The sequence below is a fragment of the Sinocyclocheilus grahami genome, unplaced genomic scaffold (assembly GCF_001515645.1).
Source record: "Sinocyclocheilus grahami isolate Dianchi unplaced genomic scaffold, SAMN03320097.WGS_v1.1 scaffold250.1, whole genome shotgun sequence".
Lineage (NCBI taxonomy): Eukaryota > Metazoa > Chordata > Actinopteri > Cypriniformes > Cyprinidae > Sinocyclocheilus > Sinocyclocheilus grahami.
In genome coordinates, this window is record NW_015505429.1 from 112,420 (window position 1) to 126,259 (window position 13,840).

Here is a 13,840-nt window from a genome sequence, read left to right on the forward strand (position 1 = left end):
AAAAAGGAAAGGGTTAGTAATCCTTAACATTTTCATAAGTAACTAATTTAATTACACATTTTTTTCTCAGTAACTGTTACTGATTACAATTACTTTTATTTTGTAATTAAATTACATAATTCCGTTACATGTAACTAGTTACTTCCCAACACTGGCAATACTTTAAGCATTTTATAAACCAAATTAAATTATACGGATCTCTTTTGAATGACGCAAGAAGCTAAAAAAGGAAGACGCGTCGTGCACTTCTTTTAATTTATTGTAAATTGTAATTTTCTTGCTCGTTTTTTGGTAACACCCGTTGTTGAAATGTATAGACTCATTTTGATCTTGTTTAATAATAAACGTGTTTTGATTTTTTAGGGAACATCGTGATAGTTTTTGATATTCAGATAGAAGTCTCATTTTGGAATAAATAGAATGAATAGATGGATGGATAGATGAATAGAATATTGTCATTCTAAGTGTTGTTTATAAAGCTTTTTTTTTTTTTTTTCGATCCCACATTGTATTCCAATCTGAGAAAGCACTGAAATAAAATGTAAAGTCCTTTTTTATAAAAAATACAAAATCATCTAATAACAGACTGTCCCTGCTGTACTGTCCAGCAATATCAAAATATTAGCAAAAATCAGCAACGCTCACTGTGTCCTATGTATTACGCCTCTCTTACAAAAGAATCACAGAACAAGCAATAACTAAAACAAAAAAAACAGACGGAGACAAAGTCAAAATTTTGTGAGTGATCGAATAAGCATGTTCTAAACTCCTGAAACGTTGGAGTTTCATATTTTAGAGCAGTCACTGCAATTTATGAAAGAAATCAATTAAATCTGTATGTGGGAGTGTGTGTGAAAAAAAGGAAAGGGTTAGTAATCCTTAACATTTTCATAAGTAACTAATTTAATTACACATTTTTTTCTCAGTAACTGTTACTGATTACAATTACTTTTATTTTGTAATTAAATTACATAATTCCGTTACATGTAACTAGTTACTTCCCAACACTGGCAATACTTTAAGCATTTTATAAACCAAATTAAATTATACGGATCTCTTTTGAATGACGCAAGAAGCTAAAAAAGGAAGACGCGTCGTGCACTTCTTTTAATTTATTGTAAATTGTAATTTTCTTGCTCGTTTTTTGGTAACACCCGTTGTGAAATGTATAGACTCATTTTGATCTTGTTTAATAATAAACGTGTTTTGATTTTTTAGGGAACATCGTGATAGTTTTTGATATTCAGATAGAAGTCTCATTTTGGAATAAATAGAATGAATAGATGGATGGATAGATGAATAGAATATTGTCATTCTAAGTGTTGTTTATAAAGCTTTTTTTTTTTTTTCGATCCCACATTGTATTCCAATCTGAGAAAGCACTGAAATAAAATGTAAAGTCCTTTTTTATAAAAAATACAAAATCATCTAATAACAGACTGTCCCTGCTGTTCTGTCCAGCATCTGCTTTTGTGTGTTCCACTGAATAAGGTCATACAGGTTTTGAACATTAAGGTGGGGGGAAAAAATAGAAAAAACATTTATTAAACATATTTGGCTGATTTAATTACTGGTTCATAATCAATAAGAGCGTAGCAATATCACTTGAACTTTGAGTAAATATTCTGCAAATGATTATTTTTGGGGTGAACTATTCCTTTAAATATTTCAGTAGGCAGTGTGCCACTGTGTGACTGGCATGAAAGAACGTTTGAATTACAAACATTTTTCTGCCAAAGCTGTTGCAATAATAATAATATCGTTTTCAGAGTGGGGTACCAATATCAAAATATTAGCAAAAATCTGCAACGCTCACTGTGTCCTATGTATTACGCCTCTCTTACAAAAGAATCACAGAACAAGCAATAACTAAAACAAAAAAACCAGACGGAGACAAAGTCAAAATTTTGTGAGTGCTGTATTACAAAAGAGAAATATATTCAAGTACAGGCTGGCTGGCATTTACAAAAAGATGTTTAAAAATGACCTCGAGATGAATAACTCTAAAAGCAATGTGATGAATGATACCTTTGACTTTCCATAACATGCTTGTGAATTGCTTTTGCTCACAGGATCTTTCAATATCTGAAGAGTCCAACTGATGATATTTTAATTAAACAATTCAAAGTCTTTTCATCACGTAGAGCTACATGCTCTTCCCATTTAACCTGATGTTGTTCCGCAACTGAACTGGGAAAAACTATGGATATACTACTAACATGGGGATAAAAATAATAAAAAGAGGGGGAAAAAGACAACTTCAAATGAATGGGAAAATAATTACAGTATATACAAACTATTTAGCAACACCACAGCATCAAGTTTCATATGTCTTATATTCTTGGCAGAAGAATCAGCTCACAAGACCTAGAAGAATGAGAATAAAACTCTTAAGACATTAGTTGGATAGTACAAAATAAATTAGACAAAGAATAGACAATACGTTATTGGGGGGGGGACAACATTGAAATAATCTGTTGTGATATTTTAATAATTACAGGTACAACAGTTATTGTTTTCATTACAAGAAAAGAATACATACCCAGGTAGTCATCCATGAGAGATCCAATGGCAAACTAATAAAAAAAGAAACATAATTAAAAACCTTTAGAATTATATCCAAATTGAAATTCTAAAAAATTTTTTTTTTAAAGTGACAGGGATTTACAATATCATTCTTATCCACTCGAGTTCCCAACCTTTTGCCTCTCGCGATAAGTCATGGTGGCAACGGATTTTGGCTATATTTATTCAAAGGAGGCTTTTGCGTGTATCTTTACAGAAGCAGCAAAGAGAGCCGCTTCAGAAACGTGTGTGGCGCTGCTGGAATAAACCATAGACTGTATAAAAACATAAACACAAGCATTGAGTGGCCGCAATCAGCTTCCTAAATGCGAAAAAGTTTTGCGAATGATTCCTTTTTCGCATTGCCTGAAAAACCACCTCATGCGAGCGTAAAAACTTTTTTGCGATATATGGGAGTTTTTGCGAAATTGACGCGTTTCCATTAGGCGCGTATTTTCAATTCGCAGTTTCAATTTGCACAATTTGAAGGGTAATGGAAACGCGGCTAGTGTCGCGTTCCGAACGTTGTTTAAGTGACATACACCGGTATAGCGGTATTTTCAAAATTCATATCATAGCAAAAATAAAAACCGGTATTCGGTATGAACCGGTATACCGCCCAGCACTAAACCACCTATATTTGTGCAAATGAGGACTTGAAGAATTCTCCTCAATAAAACATTTCCTAAAGGTGATTTATTGAGTCTTACCTCATCGACGGTCTTATAACATGGAGGATTTGAGTTTGGGTCAAACTCCATCTCAGAGGGAATAGACTAGACATAACAGAAACACAGATATGAAATGATTACAAGCGTCAATGACTACTATTTACACAGTTTGATATATGAACAACCTACATGACGAGAAATGAAACAAGACATGGGGCCAATTTCTGTAAAGAGTCCAACCTGGGAAAAGAAAGAGAGAAAAACATTGTACTGAGGTCTGAAAAATCAGTCGCAGGGACAGTGAGTTTTATCAAAACCATTTAAAAGATCATTGTGCAAGTACGTTCTTTATACAAGGGCTCTCTCCATGAACTAAGAATGACAATAAGAGCACTAACAGAAGATAAAACGAACCCGTACTTTGTTAACCTGGGTGACGACAGCATCCACAACTTCTCCCTTGAAGGGACGGAACACGATGGCCTTGTATTTGACGGGATACAGCACAAAACCTCTGCCCGGCTGGATAACACCTGCTCCGATATTATCGATTGTGGTTACTGCAATAACAAAGCCATACCTGTGACACAAAAGAGAGACATTTGAGATTCAGATTTCATCATATTCACTGAAAAAAGTCAGATGTCTTGCTTTCTGTCAGACTTACTTCCCCGTGCATGTTCCCTCCACCTCAGTGAACAGCTTCTGTTTGACTGTGTTCAAAAGGTTCGGTCCAAAGTATCGTGGATGCAGGAGAATCTCATGCTCCAAAGAGATCTATTGGGATGGTTATTGAGAAAACAACCATATGTAGTTATACTAAATTCATAACAATCATGACAACAAGTCACAAGAAGGTAAATGCAATTAATGCACGTATCTAGAATACTCTGCATTAACAATTACATTGACTGATTCGTATTTTTATCATATAATATCCATCAATCTCCAAAAAGATTAGATTTAACTAGCTAGCTTTATTACATCCAACATTTTCTAAACCTAGTGAGCGTGCAGGTAACTTAACGTTAGAAGAGACAAAACAGCATCAATGCATATACATGACAAGAACACTTAATGCTACATTTTACACGTAAAATCGAAACAATTACGAACTTACGTGATAAAACATCTCTTAAAAGTTGTTTTTATCTTAAAGAGATCTCGATTTAAATTTTAAAAAGGGGCGAGTGTTGATTTCCGCGTGCTCACGCGCCGCCACCCAAATGCTGCAAGAGCGCTTCCGGGGGACTTTTCAAATTAAAAGTCACGCAATCTCCTAGAAGACTCGATTCAAACAAACATTTATTTGATAAAACTACTATTTCTATTTCTATTTTAGGTATTCAAAAAAAAACGAATTACGTGATTTTGTAATTTTCTAGCAATAAACCTGAGTAAAAATAGGTTTATTTAAACGCCCTTCTGTCATGCTGTGTTTAGGGCCATAAGCATGTTACTTCTTGCTTTATTTCATTTTCATACCATACATTTATTTAATGCAACATTTCATCATTTTATACATTTTTATTAAAAGGTCGCCTGCAAACCATGGGGCACAACTGAATATTATGGGTTTGATTATTGAAATCAGTATAGGTTTTTACTAAATCAGTTCAACAAATTATGTAAAAACTTTTTTGTAAAGTAGCTTACATTAATTGTAAGATACAGTGAAAAAGGTTGAGACCTCTGAGGTGTAAAAAGCCAAAAAAAAATTTTTTTTTGAGGATATCATGTATTTAAAATACTGCTCTGCTAGGTTCATTGTACGTATCCTTAATTTTTTTAACATATTAGTTACTGTCTCACAGCAAAACCTCTTTTTTTTGACGATAGTACCCCCCAAAAAAAGATAACTGGAATATACATATTACAAAACATGGTAGTAACGTTTGCTGTAAAAAAAATAATAATAATAATAATTAAACACAGTGATAATCATTCTAATATCATCTTAACATATGCTAACTGAATTCCATAAGTAAACAGTTATTTTATTGTTCCCAATTAGTTACGATTTTTACACAATTAAAAGTTTGTCTTAAAATCCAACTTTCTCTCAAGACTCGTCTCGAACGCTTCCACACACAATGCAAGGCAAGAACATGACCACAAGAGGTCCCTGCGATTCCAAAGCTACATTGTAGAAACTCTGAAGTTGTTCTGAACACAGTCTATGGTTCTAACGGGACAAGCAGTTTAGTGTCTGGTTTTATGTGAATACTTGCTATGAAGACACAGAGCGAAAATTGTGCCAAGCAACACATTTTTGGCTTTTCATGCTCTTCATTTTGCCATGTCCTTATTAAATCAAGAATGTTTGGCTTCGTTGTAGTATGCTAAGAACAAAACTAAGACATTAATAAACTAAATCAAGTATTATAATAGATAACTGTACTTATCACCATGCATCAAGATCATTGTAACAATACCTTCCATAATAAGCCAGCAATGAAACATGTGACGTGTGAAAGAGGTCCCTTGCCCTAAATGTTATGTGACAAATAAAGCTTATATGTGCAAAAGGTTTCTGAAAGGTATCCTTGCAGTTTTGTTGCTGTTTAGCTTTAATAGCGAGTTTTAAAAGCTTCTTTTCACAAGCAAATAAAAGCAAATGCAGTGGAGTGCTATAGATCAGACTGTCTCACCATTGTTGCTGAGGCAGGTCAGATAGCCGAGGACTGAAGCCATGCATGTTGATGAGCACGGGCAGATGTCCACAAATATCTGAGCATGCTGGATGGGGTTTGCATCATGCACGCTCCAAATCCAAGACGGTCCTTGGGGACTTCTTCGTTTTGTCCACGCCACATTCTTGCAGAGAGCTGGCACTCATCGCAGTAGCCTTGATATTATAAAAGGGTTGCATATGTCATCACAGTCACAAGTTCATGGCCTTCGTGTTGTGGAGACGGTGCCTTCATTTAATCAAAGCCTTCATAGTCCCTCTTTCTATTTCTAGGGAAATTGTGCCATCCCTATAAATCAACCCATATAGCAATGCATCAGGTGCTTTGAAGTGCAAGTCAGAAAATATTTTGCAGATATTAAGTCATTTTGGACAACAGATATTAAGATATACTTAAATATCACATATTAATGGTATATAAAAGCACAAATCCATGCTGAAAATCTAAATTATAAAGAGGTCTGCATGAGAAGGAATATTGCACCTGTTCTCCAGTGAAGCTGTACTGACTGAGAATCTATTATCATTCGATTGCAAAGAAAAATAACAACTGTGCTGTGAAACGTAGCATTAGAAATGCAATTTCCTCTAGGTTGCTTAAAGTAACAGCAAACTGCTGCAGTGCTAGCATCCTCTCTTTTGTCATTTAAGGTATTTTTGGCTATTAAATGTAGTTTGGCATATTATATTTATGTTTATTGCTGAGAATAACACTGACGTTGTATTTAATCACTTTTTGCAAAAGAGAAGCTAATTTTGCTTTTAAAAGAACCACAGCTACATATGCACAAATAATAAATGAATAAAATACATGATTTTATCAAATATGTTATTATATGCAACACAGAAGTGAATTCTGCTTTCAAAGGAAACTAAATAAATAAATTCATGAAATATATATATAATCATAATATTATTACTTTTATAAATACATCAACAAATCAGTGTAAATGTATAGTAATTTCTGAGCCAAATGCACATGCATAAATAATAAATTAATAATTCTTTTAAGATATTATTGTAATAAATGTAATCCCTTTCTGCAACACAGAAGTACATTTAGATTTTAAAGGAAACAAAATAAATAAATAAATAAAATATGTTATTTTATGAAATATATCATTGTAATTCTTTCTTTTATAAACACGTCAACAAATTATTGTAAATGCATAAAAAAAATTCTGCTTTCAAAATAAACAAATACATAACGCATAAATAAATATATAAAATATAAATTGCTTTAAAAAAGAAAAATATATATTATTACAGTATAATTAAATATTTTAATCACTTTATGCAACACCGAAGTAAGTTCTGCTTTCAAAGGAAACAAGTACATAATGCAAAACTCTAATATACCTTTTTTCTTTTGCTTTTTTTCTTAATTTTTTGTGACTGATTTATACAAAGGAAATATTATACACTGTGAAAAAAGTGGTGACCTGCAACTGATACCTTAATTTCGACTTGATTTAACCCATAAAATGTCGTTTTGTTGGTATAATGTATTGAGGTTGGTTTAGTGATATTAAATAATATTTTAGACTTGAATAAAACTTAGATGTTATCATTTTTAGGTGTAATTTTTTAACAACTATGTGAAAGAAACTAAACATTTCTAAGCAAACCTACCACACTTTTTTTAAATAAAATTAATTTTGTGGCGCTTTTGTTTTTTGAGAGCAAAGCCATAGTTTCTCCAGTGTTGATCTGAGTGCTCTCAGAGCTGAAGGAAAGAAAGCCCTGTTCCTGAGCTTCAGCGCACTACTTTCCTTCCCCCTCTCCCCCTGCTCTCGCCAAAGGTAGCTTTCAGATGCAAAATAAGCAGACATATGGAGAGGAGGTCTTTCTCCAGCCCTCCTAAAGATTCAGATTGTATGACAAATCACGTCCACCACCACCCTCCCAACCCCACTCAGAATCTCCAGACAACAGCTTCATTAGAGTGAAAGAAGGAGTTTTTGCAGCTTTGTCGAGTCAAGCTCAGACTTCTTTCCCTTCTCAATTACTCCATTGTTGGCGAGAGATTCAAGTTATTGCACTCAACCCCATATGGCTGATTTGAACACCTACAAGTGATGCCATCAACTCAACCTATGTTTCTGGGGGACATTACATGTAGAAACAGAAATCCAAAAATCGTCAAAAAATGGATATTGCTGCAAAAAAAAGAAAGAAAGACAGTCGGTCTGCTAAGCGAAAAGTCTAATGCATGGAACAGTCTGGTGAGGTCAGGTGTATGAATTTATCATTAGTCAGGGAATGGCTGTATACTTCCTCTGAAATAAAATAAGTTTATATATATATATATATATATATGTTTCAGGTGTATTTGGCAAACAAATAGGTTAATTTACATATATATATTTAAAATATAGGAATGTAATGTTTCTGAAATGCAGCTTTTAGTTATCCTAAATGCATTTCAGACAAAGGACACATGCCACTCTAAACATCTAAATCATAATAAAAACATTAAATGTAAATGATACTGTTGTTGCTGTTGCTGTTATTTTCAGTGAAATAAAAACACAAAAATTCCTTTTGTAAATTACTAGTATAATATAATACCTAATATTGTTTAATAAATGTTTTATGTATATTTTAAACGTAATCAAATACAAATATTCATTGTGTAAATGAATAATATAATATAATACAATGTAATATCATATTGTTTTTGATGTTTAAAAATATTTTATGTATTTTAAATTAATCAAATGCAAAACATCATTTTGTAAAGTAATTCATATTATAAATCACTGCATACTAACTTAGACATTCTTGACAAAGTATGGCAACTTTTGAATTTTGCTTGTAAATACAGCACAAAATGCAGTAGCTAACAGCCCAGTTATTGAAGAAAAAAAAGGAATTTGGATGAATGAATGTTTACATAGCTTAATAAATGTAAAAGAAAGAAAGAAAGAAAGAAAGAGTTGACATTGGAAAAATTAATGATATTTATTTGCACAAAATGTACTGCAGTTAATGGCAAAATAAATAAATAAGTGGAGATTTGATTCAAGTTCCAAGACTATTAGAACAGGGAGTGAGTGTCTTTAAACATTGTAACCCTAGAATTTATTTTCAGTCTCTTAAGGCCTTCTCGAGGCCGTGGGGGTGATTTTCTTATTTGGGGTGTGGTATCCCCGTACAATTGAAGCACTGGAGTAAGGAATTAATTATCATTCAAAAGTAATGGCCCTATTCTGCCCTGCTTGAATTCTGAAGAAGGAGAAAGGATCCTCTGGCCCCGATCCTGCCGCAGCGCCAGGGGAAAGGATTATTCCGGGGATTACCATGTGAAAACTTCTATCAGACTTTCTGACTCAAAGATCTTTTGCGAACAGTAATCGCGTTAATACCCGGGGATTAATGCTGGGCCGAATGCAAAATTGAATTTTAATTCGAATTGCATAAACAGATATAAAATAAATTAAAAGACCATTCTCCAGGAGAATAAAGAGAGTTCTGCGCCTCACACGTCTCATGCCAATCCAAGAGCAATGCACCTTTGGCACACCTGCCATGCAAATCTTGCGCGTTTTAATGCTGCTCGCTTTTTAATGTTGCAATAGCCATTGTGCATTGAAATATCACGTCTATTCAGCTCGCATATTTCACTTTACTCGCAGCAAACCCTCAACCACGTGCGTTGCGTTGCTTTCTTTTCTTAAAATGTGCAGTGTGCACGATTGTTTCGGGGTCCAGATCAGACCCGCTTTTTAGTAATTCAGTTGTTTCATTTTCTCACGTGTTTCTGCCATTGAAATGCAATCAGGTCTCGTGCACTTGTGCCTAATCCTGTCAAAATCTCCTTGGCAACATCTCTCAGCTGTGGGCAAAGCCCTTCTTCCTCCCCACCTCCCCTTTCTAGGGAGAAAAGAAAAAAAAGCCACTGACACATCCATCACTTCTGTGGAAATAAGTCATGTTAAGTAACATTGTAAAACAATAACTTTTTTATGACTTTATAAGAGCAATAAGTGCCAGGTCCAGATCGCTAATGCTCTGACTGGAAGCAAAATAGTCATTCAAGCTGTTTTCCCTCTTTGAAGTTATTACTGACAGGTTGGTGTTGTAATAGTAAAAATCGATCTCCCCCATCACCCCAGTCTGGACCTCCATCAGAGGGGTTTTAAAACCAATGCATTCGCCATAAAAGCGTAAACAGGTCAAGAAAGAGGCATATAATGCATTACATATAGCTAACAAATGTGAATACAAATAAATATTTAAATATCGTCTACTGTTTATAATCAAAGCACGTTCCGATGAGTCTCTCAAAAGTTTTAGGAGTCCATGTGAGTTTACGCATCCAAAAGTATGCGTCTAGTCCACTTGTGCTTCACTTCATGCCAGCGAAAGCACAAACGTGCCTCAGAAGCGGGGTGTTTTTGTTCACGCTGGGACTATTTGAATAAGAATAATGCTATTGGAGTGTCGCAGGCCGAGAAAAATGAGTGACAAAAGCTCAGAGGCGCAGAATTTGGACGGGGGACAAGCCGTATAGAGCTGAAAAGAAGAGAGAGGAGAGGCGCACAATGGAACAATTCACCTTATAATCGCTTTGATATATCATACATGCCTGAAGACTCTAAACATTGTGTAATTATTTATAAATGACTGTGCCCCTATCGCCATAATACCGCACGGAGAAAAGCGCCGCAGGTCTCTCCCCAAACTATTTCTAAATAGTGCCCCTTCATTTTTTTTTCCCAAAGAGGGGCGAGTTGCTTGCAATTGAATAAATTGAATAATTAATGAACAATTGTATGGCTGTCTCATAAAGATGTCTTTAAATAAAACTTAAGGCACTGGGCACAGTGGAGCAGTTTGATTGAACTGCATCTTTCACCTTGTGAGCTATAACTCAAGATGCGCGCTGCATGCAGGGTGAATAAAGTGAAATATACAGCAGAAAAAGCTTATTTTAATGGGAACATATTGCAATTAAAAGAATAATATTGTATTATTAAAAAACCCACATCATTTTAATGTGAAATATGAAAAAGTACAACACTGTGCATTAAAGCAATGCCTACTTTTATGATCAAATATGGTTTACGGTTTTTGTTTTTGTCGTTAAATTAATGAACAGATATATTTCATTTTCCAGAACGCTTTGCCCAAACCAGCTTAACTTCAGTTTACATTTCTGTTCTTAATACATTGTTTATTATGTACATATTTTGTGTTTGCATGCATGTTGTATATTGCTCAGTATAAAATAGTTTAGTGTTTTATTTGTGTGGGTAAAACTGTGCTCTGTGCCGAGAGGCAAATTCTGATCAACTTTATCATATGTTGACATTTCTTATATTCTGTACAAGATTTTTAAAACTCGAATAGGTTGGTATATTAATATATAATGACATAAACCGTTAGGTAACATCATCTACGTTGAGTAAAGTAGCCTACACTTAAAAACAATAGCGTTTTGCAAACTACAAAAAAAGTGTGTATGTCGAAGTATCAAAATATAAGCTACAAATAATAGATAGCACGTTGGACCTTGTATTAATTGTGTGGAATAAAAAATGTGTTTTTAAAAAGTCACATTTATAATCTTGCATCAAACCGAAACAATTGTGTATATCTTTATAGAATAACACAAATGATTTGCTTAGCGCACAAAACACAATAGATAAATGTGAAGAAAAAAATACAAATAAAAACTTGTCTTCTAGCCTCGGGCCACTCCGTGTTGTCTCTTCTTTTCAATTTCCTCTAGAGATTTAAGTTAAAGTGGGCTTGGTGCATGCTGGACAGATAGCAACAGCTCTGCTCGCGTGGCTGGCCAGCTCTCCGGCTCTCTGATTGGCCAGCGGTGATTACGGGCACGCTTCAGAGGGCGAACAAACAACAGGCATAAACTATGCTAATGAGATGGTCGTGCGGCACGGGGCAGACCTGATGCAAACCATTCATTCATCCTTCACAAAAATGCCAAAGCGAGGGGGGTACGTCCATTGTCTCACCAGGGTATATAAGGTAGGTGAGGCCAGTCGTGTGCCAAGCTCACAAGCTCGCACGAGCTGATTGAGGGGTAAGAACAAGACAGACGCGTGCCTTAAACTTCAACACAAACTATCTGCAGGACTCTGCAAGACCTCAAACACCCAGTTTCATCTCCCAGCCCACATAAGGTGTGTATTGGCAGGACCAAGCACCCTCAGTGCTGCGCGCAGAGAACTTGGAATGGTTTTCTGAGCTTGTTTTTGGCGTATTCCTAACTTGAATCTTGCTATTTCTCCAGGTTACCAATAATGGAGACTGTCTACTCCGACATGGACACCTCAAGCTGCGACTACTCCTTTACGCACACGGATGATGAGGACTCACGCAGCAGCCTCCACTCCGCGTCCCCCGCGTCCTCCTGCGGCAAGCCGTCTGCGTCTCCAGCCGAGCTCCAGCAGAAAAAGAGGCGCAGGGGGCGCGCCAGGAACGAAGCCACCGTGCATGTCGTGAAGAAGAACCGCCGGGTGAAGGCCAACGACCGCGAGAGGAACAGAATGCACAACCTCAACGACGCCTTGGATGCTTTGAGAAGCGTGCTGCCTGCCTTTCCCGACGACACGAAGCTGACCAAAATCGAGACTCTGCGCTTCGCTCACAACTACATCTGGGCGCTTTCCGAGACCATCCGGATCGCAGACCAGCGGCAGAGCAAACCCAGAGACCCCGCGCTGCTGCTCCCAGGACTAAGCTGCATGGGAGATGCGCCCAGCCCCGGCGGTGACTCTTGCTCCTGGCCATCCGGCACATCCTCCTCGTCTTCATCCCCGTCTTACTGCAATTCAGACACGGGCAGCCCCGCAGCCATGGACGATTTTGGATACCTGCAGACCGATGTAGTTTACAGCTACCACAACTTCGTGCCTAGCATCTATTAATGTGACTCGAGCGTTCTCATGTCTGTATAGAGTCTGCTGAAGCGTGTAGTATAAAACCAGAGGACTTTGCTCTTACTTTTCTAATAGAACCAAGAGCACAACGTTAGCTATTCACTGTTTGCCTTAACGACAGTTCACAGATGAGAATGTTCTTATTTTTGTACGTTTTGTTACCGATATTGACGCCTTTTCCGATATCTTTGCACTTTTGCGCATTCTTTGGAGCATGACCTTAACGCCTGTTAGAGAAAATTATCATTTAAAGCAAGACTGATTGGCCTTTGCAGTCCAAGGTGAAAAGTCAATATTACAATTTGTAGAGCGATAAAGCAGAAAAACGAGCGTGAAAATTCAGTTTCAACGCTGTGACAATAGACTGAATGAATGGACAAGACAAAGATCTGGCCTTATGCATTATGTATTTTGACCCGAAGAAACCTCTCCTGTCTGGCTGATCCGTATACAGTTACGACTGCTTTCCCACCACTTTCTGTTTGTTTTATTTATTCAACCTGTTGCTTTCATGCTACTGTATTTTTATTGTATATAAAGAGATTTATTCTATTATGTATTTACCTCAAAATATAAATCTGGTGCAAGCGTGTTTGTACGAATAAATATAACGTTTTCTACAAAAAAAAATTCTGTGCTTGCTTCTTTGCTTCGTAATGTGACTCTGAGATGCATAAACAACTCATAGCAATGTCTGACAACATAATGGGCATCATTGTAATGAGCGCAGCCATTGAAGCGTCACTCTGGGTCACAGCGCATAAAATAACGGTTATGCAGCAGGTGCATGGATATAGATCAGAGATACAGAGTCGACGCGTCATCTAATCTGTCAAGCAAATTGCTTATGCATATTATACACACGATTGCGCTCGATTACATCAAACCCTCGGGGTGAGTTTTAGTCATCTCAAAAATAAAAACATCAACTAGCTCTAATGTGCACAGTGTAAATCTTTATTGTTACAAGTGTACTGTTTCAAAGTTCCTATCTGCAGCCT

General features: G+C 36.1%; 2 protein-coding genes and 1 long non-coding RNA gene across 3 annotated transcripts; 1 reads left to right on the plus strand and 2 right to left on the minus strand.

The window, feature by feature from the left end:
* Positions 1 to 2,096: 2,096 nt before the first annotated feature.
* LOC107598363 (uncharacterized) lies at positions 2,097 to 2,703 on the minus strand. Its single transcript, XR_001610553.1, has 3 exons — positions 2,669 to 2,703; positions 2,543 to 2,576; positions 2,097 to 2,367 (listed from the first exon to the last, which is right to left on the minus strand). It is a non-coding gene; the product is annotated as an uncharacterized lncRNA (long non-coding RNA).
* Positions 2,704 to 2,879: 176 nt separating this feature from the next.
* LOC107598343 (DNA-directed RNA polymerase II subunit RPB7-like) lies at positions 2,880 to 4,485 on the minus strand. The gene is made up of 6 exons (XM_016289651.1): positions 4,357 to 4,485; positions 3,904 to 4,013; positions 3,657 to 3,816; positions 3,426 to 3,476; positions 3,163 to 3,341; positions 2,880 to 2,931 (listed from the first exon to the last, which is right to left on the minus strand). Exons 1-6 carry the CDS (start codon positions 4,366 to 4,368, stop codon positions 2,880 to 2,882), a joined length of 564 nt encoding a protein of 187 aa, XP_016145137.1. The 5' UTR covers positions 4,369 to 4,485.
* A 7,473-nt stretch (positions 4,486 to 11,958) lies between these two features.
* neurog1 (neurogenin 1) lies at positions 11,959 to 12,827 on the plus strand. Its single transcript, XM_016289671.1, has 2 exons — positions 11,959 to 12,080; positions 12,191 to 12,827. The coding sequence occupies exon 2, from the start codon at positions 12,201 to 12,203 to the stop codon at positions 12,825 to 12,827; it is 627 nt and encodes a 208-aa protein (XP_016145157.1). The 5' UTR covers positions 11,959 to 12,080; positions 12,191 to 12,200.
* The last annotated feature ends 1,013 nt before the right edge of the window (positions 12,828 to 13,840 follow it).